This window comes from Carassius auratus, unplaced genomic scaffold (assembly GCF_003368295.1).
Source record: "Carassius auratus strain Wakin unplaced genomic scaffold, ASM336829v1 scaf_tig00034704, whole genome shotgun sequence".
NCBI lineage: Eukaryota > Metazoa > Chordata > Actinopteri > Cypriniformes > Cyprinidae > Carassius > Carassius auratus.
Window position 1 is genome coordinate 82955 of NW_020526170.1, and position 22370 is coordinate 105324.

At 37.0% G+C, this 22370-nt stretch overlaps 1 protein-coding gene across 2 annotated transcripts in view; it reads left to right on the top strand.

Annotated features, from left to right (window-relative positions):
- Positions 1 to 22370, top strand: part of LOC113081635 (glypican-5-like) — an 89173-nt gene that overhangs the window by 64892 nt on the left and 1911 nt on the right. For both annotated transcript variants that reach the window (XM_026253651.1, XM_026253652.1), the window contains one exon: positions 3448 to 3577. In XM_026253651.1, coding sequence (XP_026109436.1) covers positions 3448 to 3577 — 130 coding nt within the window. The remainder of the gene's footprint in view (positions 1 to 3447; positions 3578 to 22370) is intronic.

Here is a 22370-nt window from a genome sequence, read left to right on the forward strand (position 1 = left end):
CTGGGCCTTCAGCCAGTTAATAAACCATAACCATGGTCACTGCAGTCTTTCATTTTTTAATTAATTCTTTATAGTGTGTCTAATGAGAGTCTCTTGAATGCGTTTTAGACTCCGTAGGTTAGCTGACTCAGTCACGACACCGCCAGCCAGTCCATTAAGACATGAATATGTAATTAATTTATTCATTTGACTACGTTGGATGATTGCAAGGTTGATTGGTTTGTAAGGGCTTTGATAAAAAATATTCATTTCTGTGATTCGTTTATAATCAGTGTTTGACTTTATTGGACCTAATGGGTCACATGAGGCACAGAAGAGGAAAACATTACCGTATTTTTCGAACTATAAGTCGCACTTGAGTATAAGTCGCATCAGTCCTCTCGCGGCTGGAGACGGTAATGTTTTCTCTTGGTTTTCTCTTAGTTCATTTCTCTTGGTTCACGTCAAATTAATTTTGATAAATAAGTGGCACCTGACTATAAGTCGCAGGACCAGCCAAACTATGGAAAAAAGCGTGACTTATAGTCTTGAAAATACGGTAATTATATTTCTTTTGTTGGGTTGATGCCTTCAAGAAAAATGCTGTTTATTTGGCTTACTGTGTCAGAGTAACATTTTAAATGTCATATTCTATTTTTATTTTCTTTTTGCATTTTAATTCCTTTTAATTTTAAATAACCTTTTTTTTTCATCCCACTTCTGACCTTTTTATGTGGGCTGTTTTTGTGTTTGTAAATGACCTCCATTATGATTGGCAAGCTCTGACTTTATAAATGTGGGCAATCTTAATCCTCATGTGCTCTTATAGTTGTGACTGCATAAACCTGAATATTTCTGAATGATTGATCTAAGCAAAAGTGTGCAGAACAGGCAAATTGTGCTTTACATACAAATTAAATCAAAAGCATATAGGTGTCAATAAAGTTCAGTTAGAATCAAGTAGTACCTTGCAACTGTGGATAGTTGGCTATTATTAACACATCAAATTGCATGCTGTTTCAAATTAACTTGAAATCCATATGCATTTCTTCAGCAATTACTGCAATGTAATATGACTTCAAAACCAATAGCATTGTGCACTTCCAATCTATTCCTTTAATTGGATCAATTCTCAGTTGTTTGAGGAACAGCATTTTCTTTTCAACAGCAGCTGTGTTTTGGTAATTAGACATGGTTTTTAACAGTCTGATGAAGAAGAATAGTCACATGAAGAGCTTCCCGCTCAAAACGGCATTTGTCTGTTTATATTGAGAATAAACTTAAGCTTTGTTTGGGAACTTTCTGTTAAGAATTGTGCAAAAATGCAAGTCATTTGCGAGCAGCCACTCATTCTTCTCATTTTGGTTAACAAAAGTTATTTTGTTACTCAGTTATGGAAGACTGTGTTGTATAGTTCTTTGTTACACAGTGTGAAATCATAAATGGTCCACTAAAATGTAGGCTGGGAAAACAGTGTTGGTATATGACTGCACAGTATAGTACATCCTCCATAGAGCAGAGAAAATCCTGTTTTTCATGATGTTTCCATTATATGTTTCAATATGCTGGGGTTGAGGATGTGTGTGTGTGTGTGTGTGTGTGTGTGTGCGTGTCTCTACTGGGCTTTGCGAGTGTGCATTATGTCTATTGATAGTGCAGCAGGGCATGTTCTCAATGCAGAAGTTTGTATGTACTGTACCTACCAATAAAATAGATTAGAAGAAGAAATAGAAGGTAAATGCAATAAATAACTCCCAGTAACCAGGTAACATGATTTTGTGGGGTTATTATTTGCTTTTGCCACCTGCTTTTTTCTTGAACATAAAATAAGCTTTATTATTATAATTAGTTTCCTAAATATGTTGTGGTTAATTTCAAAATGAAATCTGATTCATTACTTCGAAACGTGACTTATTAATAATTGTGCAAATTGTTAGGCCTATGCAGTTATTGGTAATATTAAATCCATTTCTAATTTTATTGACTTTTTAAGTACAGTATATCTTGTACAATAAACCATTATAGTACTAGATCATAACTTGAAATCTGGATCCTGAAGCAAAACCAGTAGAGAATTAAGATTTGCGGTGCATCGATTTAGAAAGACCTTCACAGATTTAGAAACTCTCATAGAAAGTTGTTGTGAATCCTAAAAAATATAAAATAAAAAAAATACTCAGGTATGCATCAATATTATTATAGCATTATTGTTATACTATTACAAGTATTTTGTTTTTAAATATTTTTAAATTAGCATTTTCATATTTTCTGTTTAAAGTTTTTAAGCACATTTTAATGTTTTTAAAATATTATATATTTTAGTACTTTAACTTTAACTCATTTTATTTCAGTTAGGTGCCAAGGTGACATTTCTAATTAAGTTTTTCTTATGTTTAGATTTTTCATCTAATATTTAAAGTGTATTTCATTTCAGCTTTAGGTTAAAAAAAAAGATTTTTAATAGATTAAGTTGGTTATTTAACAATAACAAGACTGGTACACATGAGAAATGCAGCTTTATGACACTGTCATGTGAATTGGAAATAGTTACTCTAATGGTTTTTGTGTTTGTGGCTTTGCAATTTGATCAGGCTTCTCAGACTTGAAAAAACTAAACCAGTCTAATCTAAAAATATTAATGAAATCAGTGCTTCCGTATGAGGTCATTTTAAGGAACAGAAAAGGTTTGAGTTTGTGCATGATGGTGCATTTGCAGTGTTGGAACACTTTCCCCAGAGTCATCTTCTGTGTTTGCGTCAATCTGCACGTGGCTGTTTTTGAAAGGCGTCCATGTGCTTTGTCGGTACAAAGTTAGAAAGCCAAGCAGAGAGTGCTGAACCATGTGTGTGGAGCCGTTGTCATTACTTTCCATTAATATCATCTATATATTTATCACTGTCTAGCTCCTGGCAAACCTGCTATATTTATCTATAGCTTCACATCTCTAGCTGACTTGTGAGCCCTGGGCAGGGGGTGAAAGGTCACGGCGAGCGTGTGCATCCTGACTGTGCTGACTCAAAGGTTAAAGGGTTGTGCGAGTTTGACCTTTACATTGACATTTATTTCCTCATTGGGAACTTCTGTGCAAAGTGACTTTCAAAGAATGTGTACAGGGAGTGTGTTGTGACATTTAGTCCCCAGCAGGTACTGAAAGATTCAAATCAAATTCGTTAACTTCCTGAGCTCAAAATCTCACACTGAACGAGAAGGGAAATCTAGTGAAATGTCAGTGGAAAGATTCATATTCATCCTCATTCCGGTGTGCAAAATTAAAAACAGTCCAAATATCCATTGTCAAAACTGCATTTGGTACAGATAGTACCAAGGTGTCATCATGTTGTCCCAACACACACTGCCACTTGTTCAGAATTAGATGTATCTGATTGTGTTCTGTGTCTGATATATACCTCTGCATTTAATAGTGATAATTACTGATCTGATATTTGTGATTTTCCTTTTTCTTTTTAGGAGATTCAAGAGGTCATGCCGGGTGTGGGGCTCAGGGAGTCCTGGGACGAGAGAGGCAGTGGAGAGAGCAGTGCTGAATGTGATGATGAGGATGGTTGTGAAGGCTCTGGAGAGTCTGTAGCATCTCCCCGTAAGTTAACAAGCAAAATCTCACGTACATCAGGACTTCCATGACTATTTTGTGTTGGTTTGGTGCTGTTCTGTCTGGCTTGAGGGTCATTCTTGTGAAGCTGTTTGACTGCTAGACCCTGATTAAGACAGTAATCAGCCTGGTTATACACATAGTGTTGATTAGCTATTCACGCTTCAGAATGATTGCTGCACCACATTTGTGATGAAACAACTTGTTTTGGTATGGCTGGTTAGTATGGTGGATGGTGTAACTACATCATCTTGTTCTAATTTTTTTTTCTTTCTCTAATGAGAGACATTTAGAATCAGTTTCATAAGTAAATAAATATATAATTATTTTGATGATTTATCAATTTAACATTGAGTATAGATCAAATGTTTGGGGTCAGTTTTTTTTTCTTCATTATACTTTATTTTACAATTATCTGATTGTTTATGGATACTCTTAAAAGCATGAAAGTGACATGATGACATATTTTTTCTTTTTAATTTTTCCATGTCTCCTGGTACCAACATAACAGCTCAGGATAGTCTCTAATGGATTGGGGACTGTTTCTATGCTCGTGGTGCCATCAGTGTGTTATTTTCCTTTGGCGTCAGAGTCACATGGAATTAACTCCAGTAACTGGCTCAAAAATGGCTGTGGAAGATTTCAAATGTATTTATTTATTTATTTTTTGGGATCCAAAAATATATTTTCATCCAAGTATTATGTTAACTTTTTCATATTCAGGATGTGTAGTGTTAGTAATTGCGTGAAAAATAATTTTTGAGCTAAACTGCTTCCCAAAAGGAAGCTTGTAGGTCTCACAGAATGCATCACATTATGTCATCTGTATATTCAGGTGTTGAAATAACCACAGAGACCACCCAGTGATACAGAGAGATTGTGTGACCTTTTCTGACTGTCTCAAATGCAGGTGCTGAGGTAGTACCTGCCATTTCATCATTGCTAAAATGGCCACTAAATGGCCTCTCTTTCTGCCCGGGGTGGTACCACATGACCCACGGCTCCACGCCCCTGTATTTTCCCCGGTGATCACTGTAGACCTCATTTGTGTAGCATTTCTCAACACTTTGAAACCCAATCTTCACTCATCACTAAAATCACCCCACTGGGCCCTCCGGCAGCCATCTTGCTCTCCTGCACCCATTTCCCCTAATCTGCGGTTAGCGCTCCAGGGTGCCACACATCAAAAACACAGGTACAGGAAGGGGTGAGGGAGTCCCTTTATCACCAGCTGAAAAACATTCCAGGGTAGAAAGAGACAAGGTCAGTGAGAGCAAAAGTGTTTGGGAGAGGAGACGACATATGAAAAACGATGTCCATCCATCACTCTGAATTTCTCCAAAGGGCACAGGTCCCCCTTTAAAAGCTCTGACGCCTGTAGCATTGATCGCATCTCTCAGACAGTAAGACCAGCTGTTATGGCAGTGTATTTATAAGATTTGTCACTCAAAATACTGGCTGAGACTTTGTGTCCTCAATGTCAAAAATGGCAGTTAGAAACAACTGAATTTTTTTTACAGATCCTATAATCAGATTGAACATCACTTTTCAGCTTTGCAAACCTGCCACAATCATAGAGGTCTATAAAAGAACGCTACAGTAATGGTATCATTCTGTAAGCCCACCCAGAGGTTCGTATCACCCTGGTTCCCACGACAAAAACCCAATTGGATTTTTAAACATAGGCTTTGGACAAACTAAACTACTGTTGCATGACTTCAGCATCACCATCACTAAGCTCTTGACAACTTTCACATTGCGCTTAACCCTGAGTTATTGGTGTTTTAAACCCCGTAAAAGAACGTTTCACTTGTCAATAACTTAACATTGTAGTTAACCCTACATAAATATGTACAGTGTGAAATGCTGCCGTGTTAGAGTGTTACGGCTGGATGATTAGCAACAGACACCCAATCACATGGTTCATCACATACTTAGGATGGTCACGGGAACACAGCGCATTGTATAAACAGCCATTTCAGTATTTGAGGGAAACAAATTTAAAATGGTGACGGAAAACCATTCAGGTAAGGCAGTCTGCAATAATATGAGGATGCGTAATGCTAGAGCAGTTATGTGAACAGGTTGCATGCTGCATTCGTCCAATGAATGACACTGACACTGCAAATATGCAAATAAGAATGTTAAAGGGATAGTTCACCCAAAAAAATGATGTCATTCTGTCACCATTTACTCACCATTCATTTGTTCTAAACCTGTATGAGTTTCTTTCTTCCAGTAAAAACATTTAGATTTTTTTTTAAACAAACAGTTGACGGTAGCTATCGACTTCCATTGTATTAATTTATTAATATGTCTATTTATTTATTTACTTATTAATTTTCAGGTTTAGAACAAGCAGAGGGTGAGTAAATGATGACAAAATTTTGGGTGACAACCCAAAGACATCTCATTTTTGGGTGTACTATCTTTTTCAGCCGTCTCTCTCTTGTTTTCCATTTTACCTCTTGGTTTGCTCTCTCCCTCTGTTTCTGGTTGCACATGCTGGGTCAAACACATGCCCAGTTTTGCCACGGTGCTTAATGGCAAACATGTAAACGTGTGGAGTGAACAGAAAGAGAAGGTTCCAGAGCCTACCACACTTTCTCTGATACTGTTTTAAGAAGAGCACACGCAAGTGTTTCTTTATTTATTTAACCCAGAAGTAAATCAACATGGGGGAGTCGAAGGTGTCTTTTATTTGAGCACCTGGTCATAATGCTCGAGTGAACCAGCTGACCAAAAGAAATAAGCCGTCTGTTTTTCCTCCAACTGTTCTTTGGAAGAAGACGTGCAATTCTCAGGGTTAGATGTTATGATAGGTGCTCTGGATGTGTTGTGTGCCAGCAGAAGGTGTTTCGTTAGATTCTGTTGAAACCTCTCGACGTGCAAATTTGCTGAAGATGTTTCGAGAGTTTCCACTTTTGAGAATTTCAACTCGGAGACTCCGAGGGAGCAATGAATTATGTAGTTAGAGGTTAAAATATATCAAACTTGATTTATTTATATTAAATAATATATATTTTTAAATTAATTTCATATGCATTTATTTATTCATTTTATTTGGGGAGATTGCAAAACGTAATGGAGCTATATAAAATAATTATGTTTCAGTTTTCAAATTATATTTCATTTACATTACATTAATTGAGATTAAAGATACCTTATTTGAGATTTTTCTTTCCAAAATGAGACCCAATCCTGTAGTAGTGGTTGTTTGGAATCAGAGACTGATCACAGATTTGAACTGTTACATATAGACTATGATCTACCACATATGTTGTTTATCAACACAACTGCATTTTAACTGCAGTCACATCCCTTTCACCCTCGTATTTCCCTCCGTCCTTCATGACACCACATCTCGCCCCGTCACGTTCACGCCATTCTAGTTCCATGAACCCCGCTTCTCTTAGGGGTCAATATTTAATGGAATGGCCTCTCTGTTGACCCCTGAGCCTGTCCCCTTTAGTGGCGCCCTCATGACAATGAGGCATTTAAATTGATTGAGGCACAGCTGGACAAGGCCATGGCACTAGCCCCACGGGTACAGTGTGATTAAACACTTTAACCTCTGACCCCAGTGTTGTTAATTCATCTGCAGATGTGTTCCACATTGAGGATGTCAGAACAGGAGCTGAACATTTGGATCATTGAGTCACAGTTCACTGTTTGATATGAGGTTATGCCCTGAGCTCTATTTTATCAGTGGACTTGACTGACACTGCAAACACAGACACGATTTTTTCCTGTAATGCTGAGGCTTAGAAGAAGCAGATATTCATGGCAGTATCGCATGCCTGTATCATAACGGGGCCAAACAGCTGTTGTGCTACATTTATCAGCATTGCATGTTTTTACAGTGATACCATCTTCCTGCTCCTTGGAAGTAGAGTTTAAAGTCAACATGAACTCAAAATTCACCCTGTAGATTTTTAGCACACGTTCCAGGTTTTATTGGGAACATTTCAACAGTTATTCCAAAAAAAAAAAAAAAAAACTATTTTGTAATCTTTCAGCAACTGAGCTTGCTACAGCTCTGAAACGAGTGACAATTTCAGCTGATGCCACACATGACGGCGTTTATCAAAACAACAAAAATATTAATATAAATTTTAATGTTATTAAAATTTATATAAAATATGTAATAAAAATAATATAATAAAAATAATATATTTAAAACAAATCTTTACCATTTTATATTAGTATTATTAATAACAATATCATTGTTAGTAATATTATGGATGGATGCACTTTATTGGACCTCAACACCCATTCATTGCCATTTTAAAGCTTGGAAGAGCCAGAACATTTTTAAATATAACTCTGATTGTGTTTGTCTGACAGAAGAAAGTCATGTACACATAGGATGGCATTAGGGTGAGTAAATCATGGTGTTATTTATAAGACTATAAGTATGGCTCCATTGTGGTATGAAATGGCAACTTTTAAAGCTCCAATATGGAGGAATTTTGTAATAAAATTTCCGAAAATAACTTGCACAGTGTGATATATTTCCTCCAGTTGTGTACTTACAATATCTCAAAAGTCTCCAAAGATTTTTTATTTCAGAGAAATTCCGATTTTAAATAACTGGCCATCCCCGAAAAGAAATGTCACCTCTCAGTGACGCAATGTCCGCTCTATACTTTGTTTCCGGTGTAGACCATGTGATGACACAGCGGAATATCACATGGTCAAATGCAGAAGTGGTGGTTATTTTATAGCCGCGCGTATGGTTTGGTTGTCGTTGTTATGGATCACGATTACTCTTTGGCGAGTATTGAAGTGCCAGTAAAACGTAAGCGTCCATATTCGGATACATGCAGACTGTGTGACAAACAGAAGAATAAAACCAGGATAAATATCGGCCAGGCGTTTACGAGATGGAGAGAGCTGCGCGAAAATCTTGGACTTGACAGACACTCTGCTCTCGCGAGTGTATTGATAGACAGGTAAGCAAATCAATTATTTATTTTGTTATTGTACAAGTAACGTAATAGTTACAGTAAAGATGATTTTAATAGATATGAATTACACCACATGCCTGTACATTCTGTCACTGTAGCATTTTTTTTATCAATAACGTTACCTGTGAGAAAATAACATAACGTGGCAAATGGACTGTTATATTGCTCTTTGTAATAAGGTAAGGATTTTTATCACGTGTGGTGACCGAGATTATGGCAGTACAATTAAATACAATCGGATATGTGTTGTTAAAAATATATTTAGTCATTACTTGCAAATGTTCGTTCAAATTTACTTTTAGAACGATTGGTTTGAGCACGTTAAACAACACGGCATTAACCATAAACACGTAACACTGCACAACATTAACCCAACAAATCATTTAACAAATAGCTGTAAGTTGTAATGGGATAATATAGTATATCCTTGCAGTTCATTAATTATCATGACTTAAAATAATACGATCAGATATACAGGTAATACAAAAACGAATAAATTACCTCATCCGTGATCATGATTCGTTTATCCCATTTAGATACATTGATATGGTGAAAACGCATTAAAAACGACATCTCCCATCGTCACCTGCTTCATAGCGTCATCAAGCTTCGCCTTTGTTATTGTTGTAAATGCGCCCTTTTGTGGTCAATTACAAAAATCGCATACTGGAGCTTTAATGATCCAGTAAATTCCTGATCAGTTCCATTAATTCCAAATCCCAGGTTATAACATGGCAAAAGAGGAACTCCCATTCACAAAATCAAAATCACAGATAATACTCCAGAGCCTGTTTCTGATTAACATTTGTTTCGTTCCTGCAAACATTCCAATCAAAAAATCATAGGCCAAAACTTAAGAGTTAGCCTTCTAAAATTGTAATCACAACCATAACAAGCCTTAACCCTAGACCTGAACCTGAATTAAGAGGAATGCTGTTGTATTTTCTTGGGTAAATCACATGAAGAGTGTGGATACAGTGATGCTAACATGTCAGACAGCACAGAGTGTAGTGATAATGAGGTGTTGTGATTCATTCACGCCAAATCACAGCAGATCCACCATCCATCCGATTGAAAGACAGAAGAACACATTGCTTTTCATTCACCCCTCCTAATCCTTGTGTTTAGTATTCCATGAGTGGCGAGGCGTCTCTTGTTTAGTGGAGTTTTGTTTGTGTTGCACAGGAACGGATGCCAGATTTCAGACCCGTCATTGATTTATAACTTCAGTGGAATTTGTGGACGAGCTCCAGCCAAAGCTTTACGCCACCGCCGCTGACACACCACCAGTTTAGCAATTATCGGATAACCGCAAAGCATGACGTGATGAGAAATGTTCCATAACATGATCAGAGAGAGGCAGCTAGCCTAGCATGTACTTTAGATAGCTTCATCATGGCTCTTCTGTTGTTCTTCTACTCAAAAAAACTAAACAACCAACATTTAAATTTAGCTTCTGAGGACTGTTTTCTGCCAACTTTGTATTCTTGAGCAGGGTTCCACCAGCTGTATTTTCCAAGAAGCAGTACGGCTAACATATTTTCAAAGAGTCAAAGTACCTAGTTCTCTTCATTACGCCTGTCTGGTCACTTTCCAGCTGTTTTATTGCCTTGTTGGGCCTAAAGAAGGCCGGCGGTCATTTCGAACAGCTCATTATTGTTGATCACTCTTCAAGTTGTCTTTGTTTATGGGCTTGACTATTTGGCTACCATGGCAGAAGATGGATTGTTGGATGTTTTCAGCTCAGAGTTCCTGCTTTTTCTTTCTGTCACTATGGTACTCTCCTCTCCTCCAAAATACCAATTTCCCTCCCTCGGTAACCAAAGCTGGGAAAGCAGAACTCCATCTAAATGGCTGTGGGCCTGAATGGGGCACATGGGGATCCTGGAATCTTTGGGGTCTCTTAGCAACCAGCGCTAATGTGGCAACAGCGGTTCTGAGAGGGACTCAGTGACTGGATGTGGAAGTAGGGACTGAGTTTTGATGCTTTGGACAAGCTGTGGACTGGATGAGGAAGATTTCTAGGCATTTGTTCATTCAGCAGATGCTTTTTCCAATGCTAATTCCAAATAGTGTTGCTTTCGTCAACAAAACATTTTTAACAAAATTTCGTCGTCAGCGTAACTTTATCATGTGATGAAAAACAAGGAATTAAAAATGAGACTAAACGTGGTTTGCAAAATAAAAACTATGCTAAAATGTCTCTTCATTTTTGTTGACCAAAAACGAGACAAACTAAATGTTATAACATTATTTTGTCTTGTTTAGTCATGTTATTATTTTTATTTTGCAGTATTTCTGTTTCCTGTTCCTCCCTTCAGAGGCTGCATAAGGTTGCACTGCGCAGACACAACCGATGTCCCTTCCTCAAGCCCCATTCGCGGCATTATTTAGAAGATGACAACAAACAAAATTAAGCGGCTCCGCTGACTGGGAGCGCACCTTCCCTAATGGACAAGGGTTTTATACTTGCTGCATTCGTCGTTGCACTATTCTTTGAAACAGGCGAGCGACTGTCCTCTAAAAGCGTCGAGAATCACCGGTGAGGAGAAATCATTTGCTAGTATGTCCAGTACAAGTCTTGTGATGAATGAGTTGATGAATGAATAATTTCTTTATGTGCAAACTTCTTAAAAACTATCTTAAACTATTGGCTGTATTTCGTATCAAACACAAGACAACTTTAAGCAAATAGTGTATAATTAATATCTAAATTAATTCAAATTATATTTATTTATTTATTTTATTTATTTCTATTACAATAAAATAAAACATACTTCAAATAAGAAGCCTTGGACAAACTATGCAAACATAAAAAAAAAAAAGAAAAAAAAAAAACGTTTTCCACCAAAAAGCACCTGGTGGAGTTTAAACTTAACAATAAACTGCTTCTGTTTCACACAAACGCTGGCACAGTCGTGCATGTTCGGATGCGGATCTATGCGGACAGTTACAAAAAAATGCCATGCACTCCGCCACGCAAAATGAGTTTTCGTCGACTAAAACTAGACTAAAATGTCATCAGTTTTCTTCGACTAAAACTAGAATAGACTAAAAAGAGTATGAACGTGACTAAAACGAATAAAAACTAAAATGACAGCTTCACACAAAGACAAACTAAAATTAATACAGGCTGCCAAAACCAACACCACTTCCAAATGAGGGAAAGCACAAGCAATTTTTTCTTGTAAAGATACAGTGGTTCCTGTGTAAAAGTAGGAAATAATAAAAAGCATTCAGAAAAAATAACACTAGGGCCGTGCGGGATGCAACTGGTGCTGTTGCAGTGGGCCCTGTGTTTGAGGGGGGCCCGCGGCGAATGGACCGAGGGGACCCACCCCCACCTTTCCCTCCCATGTAGTGTGTGATGTAACAGGTGGCTTTGTTTCATACCGAACTACATCAGTGTCAGGCTCCATCCATCACAGAAAGCAGCAGGTGTGTGTATTTCTGTTAGTTTTGTGTGCGTCTTCCTCCTAACCCAGGTCACCTTCACCTGCCACCTTCACACATCACCAGTGTATCACTGTCTCTCGCTGTCTTCCTTATCGATTCCTTCTTCAGCAGCGGCGTTCAGCTTTGAGCCGGTGTGGGCTGCCTGCTGTGTGCCTGTGATTGACACCGGCTAACTGATAGGCTAACCCACTCTCTCTCTGTTCCCGCTTCCATGTGATCCGTCCCACTCCTTCTAATTGTGGTAAAGGCCACGTTTCTATGACAACCTTTTTTACGTGATGGTGCTGTTGATGTGCTCAGAGTTCAGTCAAAAGACATGAAGAAAAGCATGCACTGACGTCTCTAAAGATTTCTGAAGACTGCTATCATCCTGTCAGTCAACGAGAGGGTTCAGTGGGAATTTAGTCTGTTGCAACTTGGTCCAAAGTGCCTTTCAGATTCAGCCTACATGCAAATGTTTTTCTCCTACCTGAAAATCCAGATAGAACTAGCATTTGATGAGTGTTGAATGGTCAAAGCTGTTCATTTATCACCATTAGCTGGTCTAAATGGATCTAGATAGTTAATTAGTAAGTTTGTGGACCTGGTGGCTTATTTCTTGTGTGTACTTTGCTAATTAAAAACTGTGAGCACACACTTCATCATCTCTTCCTCATCTCATCTGCAGTGAAGATGTTTGCAGTTCGAATTTGGAATTATTTTTTAAGCATGCTTACACAAATAGAGAGAGTATTATCTTAAACATACTTTTAAAGAACACTGTATATAAAAATCTACTATTCAAAACATGCATATGTCTTAAAAAATAAATACAAAATAATAATAATAATAATAATAATAATAATAATAATACAAATAGTAAATAAAAATAGTAGTAATTTACCAAATGTAAAAAGTGGTTTACATAATAATTATTTAAAATAATCATAACATTATCACAACAGTTGCAGAAGAAATAAAAATAGAATAATAAAAGCAAATAAATAAAAAATGTATTAAAACAATATTAAATTTATTAAACAATATTAAACAGGGAATAGATAACTAAACAAATAAATAAGGATGAAGGACTTATTCATTATTATAGTGCCCTTCAAATATTTGTAAATGCCCTATAGGCAAAGTTAGCATACCTTTATAGCATCAGTGATTAATGAATAAATTAAATTTGAAGTAAATACGTAAAATAATATTTAAAATTTAGTAAAATTGAAAAATGTAAACCCAGTAATGTCTATATTTAAATTTGACTTTTTTTCACACACATACTGGTTTGGTATAATGTGTCATCCTGTGCTAGATTAGTTTAATAGTTTAGTTTGCTAGATTAGTTTGCTTTTCTCCAGGTTTTCTGTTATTTTATAGTTTTTGGAGGAGGATAAAAAAATATAAAAAATCATATTTTTTAAGAGAGCGACAGGGTCTCAGATCAGCTTGAAAAGCCACTAGATGTGACCCATGTGTGACTTCTATTTAGTCATCGTATGTCTGGGAAAGTGCTTAGTCATGTTCCCTAGTGAACAGTTAAACGGCTCTTTAATTAACCCAGACTGTGAATAAGATCCCACAGCGAGCTTGATGACCAATGAGGCCTTTAATGGCTGTCTCAATTACACACACACACACACCTGTCTTTTTCTTCTCTGCATTCACACAACATAAAAATATAGAGTTATGACAAAACAACAACAACAACCTTAAACCAAAAACATACCATGGTTCCTGTCTTTTGATTCAATGTTGCTTTGGACCCCAATGATTAGCAACCCTGTGTTATGGTAAAGTGGTAATTGGTTAATAGCTTTTTGCAGAACATTGCTAATAATGCTATTTTAACTAGGCACCTGACGACAAAACACTTTCAGAATCAATTTCTCTGTAGGCACACTAATTTATAATTTCAGAAAAATATATAAATCTCTCTTACTTCATTATTAGGTTGATTTTTTTTTTTTGACACACATACAAAGCAAATGTTTAATGTACAAATGCATTCCTGTAAAATATATATATTGAAAATTGGCTCTGTTTGTGTGGCACATAATGCAAACAAGAACATGCAAACTCAGGCTAACTAAAGAATCTGATGCTATGGTCGAGCACATCTCATGTGCAACACACTGACATGCTGACGTGGGCATACAGTTGGACTGGTGCTTTTTGCAGGATAGTCAGAATTATTAGTGTTGTGTGATGATGAGTAGTCACGCTCTGTGAGCCTGCCTACCTCCTGTTTAGTCAGAAAATTCAGCTCTTTTTGACAGAAGTGCTGACCACTGTGTTGAAAAAAACATGTCAGCTGAAATGTTCCACAAAATAGCTGTACAAAATATCTGTGCATTGATGCATCATGAGTATTCAAGCTCTGTGTCTCTACATCATGCCTCAGAATTATGCATGAACCCAGTGTGGTCTTGGTCAGTCGTGATTGTGCATATGTTAGCATGTGCCTCATGACACAATGTGTCTGGTTGGATATATATATTAGTACTGGAAACTTTTTTTTTTTTTTTTTAACGTGATTAATCGCATGACTTTCTGATTAATTGCGATTAATCGCATTATGCACAAAAATCAATAATGAATTAAAATACATTTTGGCTAACATATTTAAGGCAGTGTGGACAGCTTTTCCGTAGGACCTGTTGAGTCTGTGCTGTGGATCTCAGATGAAAGCGGACCAGGAAATTGCTAAGACTGGTTGCAAAATCCCCACTGAATCTACATCTGTCAAACAGGCCTGGCCCCTAAAAATCACAGCAACAGAAAAAATGAAAATGATTTTACAAATTATCGCCATCTCTGTAGTTTAGCTCAATCCCGTCAGCCAGTACCACATCAGATAAAGAAACAACCATCAATTTCTCTTTCTCACTCTTTGTTGGTCATTTTTGCATGGAATTGAAAGGTATGTGCGTGCAGGGCCGAGAGACCCGGGCGTGATCTGTGGGATTGTGACCTAAGCTCGATAAGGCGGACGAAAGCTGCCCATATCCTGGACACAGGCCTGAATGTTCCCGGAATGTTCCCCTCCAGGCAGTCGCCACAGCTGGGAAGCACCTTGTGGATTATAGAGGAAAAACAACGGCTGGGTTTCAGAAACACTCTCTTCCACCATATAGACACGCACAGACTGCCCCAAATCCCACAAGCCTCTGTGTATGTTTTTGTTTCCCTAAAGAAAGCAGGAGATTGGGATGGCTCATTATGGATGAAGAGTGTTGTTTTGATGTTTGAAACATCTACATCCCATTAGCGGTCTAACTCTCCTCTGCTGAAACACACTTTTAAACGCAAACATTGGGATTCTAGTGTTTGCCCACAAAGAGAAATGTTTACGTGTCCTGTGAGTGATGGATCTGCTCTGGGGTTGTGACACTGATATGTTACATTTCACCATGTTTTGTGAATTTGACCAAACCCCTAACCACCATAAGTATTCAACTTTGGCGTGTAACACAATCTGCGCCGTTCACAGACTTGGTACCTCAAATTATGCGGCTTGTTTTAAAGAGGTGCTATAACTATCCTAAGTGCTTCTATTTGCAGTATATTCTCACTCAGCGCTATGGTCCTGAGGTCTTTAGAGCTGTTTATGATGTGCTAATCTAATGAGATGGTTCCCTGCAGGCTGTTTAATATCTCTTAAATGGAGAGAGAACCTCAGGTCAACAGTTCTTGTATTTTAGAGAATCCTCCTCTACACTTTCTCACTCATATACAGCCTTCACAGGAATACACAGATGGCACATTACTTTTACTCACGCTCATTGAAAGTCTGGACACATCTTTGGTTACATCCTGTACTTTCTGATGTTCGCTTGGATAATGGACTGCCAAACATCACAAAACCTTATGCAGTCAGGCTATGGCTTATGGGCTAAATATGTCATTTTAAGGCAAGGCACTTCAGGCAAAACCACTTTTTTTTAAATTCACTGGTCAATTTTGACATTTTAGGCTATTTAGCATCCATAACTTGTTCTTTCAGATCCTCAGGCAGAATATTTATATTGGTGCATCCCAAATAATTATGGTATTCACAATTAACCAAACACACAGAGGTGTGCTGGTGATTATATTATTTCCTTCTCCCTATTTACAACTGTTTTGCAGCAACTGAGCATTTCAACCATTCACAGACATTAATTTATTCCAATTTAAATAGACTTTTAAGCAGTTTGATCTACAGATGTGTGAAGAAACGATCTGAAGAGAAGTGTTATAACCAATCATTGAAGCATTAAAACTAAACTGAAATGTTAATAGTATGAAATTATTTTGGATCTGCTGTACAGTAAGTTGTCATGCTCACTTTGTAAAGTAAATAGTGCGTTGCCAAATACAGCGTCCTAAAGCAACATAACAAAACTAGAACTCAGCCATGATAATCAACACAGTGTAAACCAGTGTAAATAAGAGATCCATTTTGCAGTGTATACAGCTTCAGTGATTATATTATGTGTGGACTGCAGGGCTCAAGCAGTGTAAATCTTGTGACAGCGTTGTTTATTGTAATGATATGGGAGTGTTCATCATATTGCTCACTCTCTGTGTTCAATTTATGAAATACTTGAGTTAACAGTGTAGTTTTTCATGCTGCTAAGTGGGTCAGTGTAAGGGTAACCACTGTCTTTTTCAGTGATTGCACAAATGCTGTTTTTGTGTGTGGGTGTTGTTTTTGTGACCTATGCTATTGGTTTAGTCCTCCTACATGCAGCTCTGACCCAGTCTGACCACATCCCTATAAAAGCACTGTGGAAACTGTCTACATTTACAGAAGTCATTATGAACACAACATTTCTCTCTCGCTCGCTCATGCACACAAACACACAAGCGACCCTTCACTGAAAAAAAAAAAAATATATATATATATATATATATGTATGTGTATATATTCAGTAGCGTAGCCAGAAAAGAGACTCTGGGTGTGCATATGAAAATCTGGGTGTGCCACATTTATTGTCAGATTACTGTGCAAAATTATGGGATAGAATTTTTGTCGCACTGCTTCCGTCCAACCATACTCCTAGTGGTAATTTGCAGGTCGTGTCAAATTGTAGTTAATTGTTAAATGTAATAATTTTCTTCGAAATACGATAAATTTGAACTTCTGGTACGATACTTGGACATTTCCAATCTGGCATCACTGTCTGTTGATGTTGGGCCCGAGGAGGGAGAAACATCCTCATCAGCTGTAACGTTAGGCCTTGTGTCCGGCTGTCCATCAAGCCGAGGTTTTTTGCTAAAAAAAATTAAGAAAGGAGCTCTGTGACATATTGCTAGCTAGCAATGTGTAATCAAAAATGATCTGTTTATATCATAGACTGCTGGGGTCACAGTCAGCTGCTGTTGGCAGTCCAAATGTCGGCAGATATATTTTAACAAAAAAAATTCAAAATGTAAATTACATTTGAACATGTTTTGCATTATTGCACCATATATTGGATTCTTATTTCTGTGCCCCTGAGAGTATGTTCAGTGGCGTCACAGAACTGCTAGATTCAAACAGCTTTCGCGCGTTGGCTGGCACTGAGCCAGAGACAGACGCACTCAGCGCTTGTCATATATCACAACTAATATGCAGTGTTTTCAACCACATCATGTTTATTTTAGGTTTCATACATTTAAATATACATAATCACTAGTAAAACAATACATTGGTAGTTTGTAAAATACAAAAAGAAACGGACACGCCACACAGCTGGGAATACAAGAGGAAGTAATGATGCTGAAAATTTAGATTTGCCATCACAAGAACAGATTGTTTTAAAACGTATTAATATAGAAAATTAATTCACAATACTGAAGTGAAGTGACATTCAGCCAAGTATGGTGACCCATACTCAGAATTCGTGCTCTGCATTTAACTCATCCAAAGTGCGCGCACACACACACACACACACACACACACCTACCTGGAGCAGTGGGCAGCCATTTTTACTGTGGCGCCCAGGGAGCAGTTGGGGGTTCGATACCTTGCTCAAGGACACCTTAGTCATGATATTGCCGGCCCGAGATTCGAACCCACGACCCTAGGGTTAGGAGTCAAAAGTCTCTAACCACTAGGCCACGACTTCCCTAATATTGTTGTTATTTCTGTATTTTGATCAAATAAATGCACCCCCAGTGAGCATAAAATTCTTCTTATATAAATCTCACAAACCCCAACCTTTTGTATAGTAGTGTTTCATTGTCAATAGCTTCATTCTAATAGTGTCATCATCATCAATTGTATGTAAATTTGCTAAAACAGAAGTTGTTATTGGATTTTCCAAACTTAGCAAGGTGCAATGCACTAAAAATCTTCAGACATGTTAAGAAATTTAACTTGTTAAAGTAAATGAGATCTGTACATCTGTAATATTTCTCTCCAGTTTATACGTGATTTAAGAATAACCCAACTACACCTTGATAATTAACTTGAAATAGTTTTTGGTTTGACCTCTGTGACACTTCTTCTTCATGGCCTTTGTTCTTCTGCTGCGCTCTGTCTCTTGTTGGCCTTTATTATGCTTCTGCTGAATGCTCTTTATCAGAGCTGCTCTATAAAGGTGGATTGCCAGGCAACAGAAGGTCAACCGCCTTTTTAAATGGTCACCGTGGCTGCAGTCTGAGAACTGAATAAACAAATCTGTGTGAAATATGCTCATTATAGCTCATAAGGACACCTTTTAAGGGGCTTCTGTTATTGCCGCTGATGAATTCTTTCACTTTAGATATACTCACAGGAGTTCAAAGCAGAAATGTGAAGGAGTTTTTATTTTAATTTTTTTATTACTTAGACCTGAATTCTTCACCACAAGAAGTTGTACTGTTGTCTAGTTGTCTTTTTGCAGTTATCTTTTCTAGGTGAATGAACATTTTCTAATATTAAAAAATATATAACATAATATCATTTGCATGCAAACTACACCTATGTGATATTTTTTTATTTATTATAATTGGAGGCATGCCAGTAATGCTGTCCATATATGTACAATATTGTGAATAATTTTGGAATATATATATATATATATATATATATATATATATATATATATATATATATATATATATATATTTATTTTTTCTCAATAATAATGAATAAATAATTATATTTAAGACAGTTCATGTTATAATTGGCTGGGTATTTTGAATCTGCTTGTGTCTGGTCTAGTTTGTATGCAGTCCTTAGTCTGCTGTCCGAAGTGTCATGTGATAATTGGGGTCCTTCAGGGATGGCAAGGCTGTTTTATTGATCGCTTTAATGCTTGCCCAGCATCAGTACAGCCCAAGTACCGATCAGAAACATGGGGATATAATCAGAGATGAGGCCAATAAGCTAAAAACAAACACTTAAAGTAATCTAAAACTGATGTGAAACATTCATTACAACTGATCTAAAACTGGAGCAGTGCTCTTACAAGTAGCAGTGCTTGAAAGGCAGGGAAAATATTGTTCAACTTAAACGTTTTAGTTTAAGGAATATTAATGCAGTGATGCTTTTAAAACACTGAAATAACACGGGTCCTATTTTTGTAGTATTTTTAGTGTTTATCTTACTTTGGGAAATTTTGATGCAAAATGTTAAAAAATAGACATAATTATTGCATGATAGACTCCTTTGTTTTGCTATAGCTTATTTTAATTTGTTAAATCTTAGAAAAAGTACAGGTTGATTGGACATGCATTTAGGAAAAATAAAATAATAATCTGTTCGCAAACCAAGTACGCCAGCTTGGCATAAATTTGTTGGTAGTGTTATAAATGGCAACCAACAGACAGTCATAATTAGTGTAAGAATTGATAAATAAATATGGTAATGGTTTATTTCATTTTTGCATCATAGTTTTATAAATGTTGTATTAATAGTTTTTTAATAGATTTTTGTATTTAAGGGTTCAGAGTCTGGGGAAACAATACAAACCATACAGAAAGCACTGAAAAGTATTGTAATGTGACTTCATTTAACAACAACAACAAAAAACCTGAAAAACATTGTTGCCAAATGCCTTCAATGAAAAGGAGCTAAAGTCTGCTTGGAAAAAGTCACTAAATGTCGCTAGAGGACATTATGCACTAATTAGCATATTCATTACGTCATAACATCATATCGCCCTTCATTCATTTCCATTTTATACAGCCTATTCCTATTTTAATTCAGCCAAATTCCAAAGAAATTTGTTCTGATTTACATATTTTTATGTTAGTGTCTCAGAACAGCTCTGAACTTATTAAATCTCGATATAAAAACAATACCTGCCATATTTTTTGCCCAAAATTGCCAATAATATCACAAAATAGGTCCTTGTCACAAAACATTAATAAAGGTTGCTGCAGCAATGAGAAAGTCACTGAATTTGGTGACAAAATTCCCAGACTGGCAACACTGAAAGAGAGAGGTCATGGGTAATCGTCATCCTTCCCATCAGATGCTGTTCACCAAATCGAAGTCATGAAAAACCAAAATACACTTCTCTCTTTCTTTCAGTCAGTCTTTCCTACCATAATATTGAATCAACTTACAATAAGCAAGGCTGCAAGTCACGCCAACAAAGCTTTAGAGTCTAAGTCTGATATACAGTATGGAAACAGTGACCTCTGTGATCCCAAGCAGAATCTGAATCAGTCTAGCTTTAAAAACCTAATGGTTAGAATCAACAAGTTTCGACAAAGTGCTTTTGACTCCTTCCTGAGACATTTAACCAAATACAAGTGAAAGCTTTCCTTTCTTCTTTTCGCTTCTTCTTTTTTTTTTTTTTTTTTTGCAAATGAGCAACACCCAAATATGGCTCAAGTAGCCTGCAGTCACATGCAGTTTTGATTACATGGCAAATGATAGCCTCTGGACACATTCTCTCCTAATGACTTTCAGAAGTGAAGGCAGGTTGTGACCAGTGGGACTTGCAGGTCACCCAGAGAAAGGCTGAAGGAAGAAATAAACCAAAGGGTAGACTGATCGGTGGAATAAACCCAAGGATTGGTTTGGTTGCTGTGGAGTGCAAATGCTTTTTAAAGAGAGCTGGCAGGTGTTGTCATGGTTTGTAGCTTTCAGTGTTGGCTTTGAGAGCGCGAACCAGACGACATGACACACTCTCCAGAGATTTGTGGTTTTGCTTTACTGTCTGTTTCTCACAGGTTGTTGAGACAGTCTGGGTCTATTTTGGTAAAACTGTAAATAGTGCAGTTATGTCAGTGCCCTGGTTACGAGCGCTGTAAGATAAACAAGTGTTCATTTTAGGGGTGCAGTGGGATTAACAACAGTTATAAACAGCAATCAACATCCATCATTTAATGTAGTTAAACTACAGCCATGATACTTGTAAAATATGTTTTTAGTAACACTACAAGCCACACTGCAAGCTACTAATAAAAAGTTATCTTGGCCGATGCTAAAATGCTTTAATTGATCATAATTATAGCTCATTTGGCAGCTACATGGCTAAGTATCTTCTTCAAAATGAATTTAGGTACAGTATCTCATGAAAACATTTGAAAAACTGTTTCTTAAAATGTATCTAAACTTCTGTCTTTGAGTCTTTGTTGATATGGGTTTGTGTAGGTTTTCTGTTAATTGGTGAATAATTGGCAAGTCTTACCCAACACCCTCTTTCTCTCTCACACACCCTCGACAGAGACAAACATAACATTCACAAACACACACACACACACACATAGAGGTACACACACCAACACAGCAACCTTTCTCACACCAGAAAGCTGTCAGATAGGTCGATCCCTGACAGCTCTCGGTGCACAGCATGAAACTTGTGAACGTGAAGGCTAAACTTGACTCTTAAGAGCAAACAGGTCTTCTCAGAGAATGTTTGAGAAATTTAGAGATGATGATTCAGCCTGTAATCACTTTGGATGATGGCAATTATGCTCTCAGACAAAATTGTTGTTCTTGAGCATGCCGGGGGTGATGATTGCGAGCTGATAACTTTATTACCATGAAAGAGAGTTGTGACAGAGGCTGATTTTCTTTCTTGGTTCTGTGGCTGCTAATGAAATCATGGCTGTTTTTGGCATGAACGTTGTTTTTCATTCCACACATAGAGCTTTACTGTTTGAGTTCTTTATTTCAGAGCTGGCAAAGTCTGCAAAACATATATTTAAAATAAACAGCTATGTTTGTTGGTGTTCTTGAAGTGATTTTAGAACTATGGGAGTGCAGAGAAATCTACATGTGTGCTCTTTGTTTTATTTTATTTTATTTTATTTATTTATTTATTTTTTTTATTGCACCCTTATTAACAGTCAAAATTAATCATTTTATCTTCAGAAATTTTGCAAAGCTTTCCATTTATCAGCAGTACTGGTGTTGATATTAGGGGTCTTGGTATTTAAACAAATTGAATTTAAATGTAATA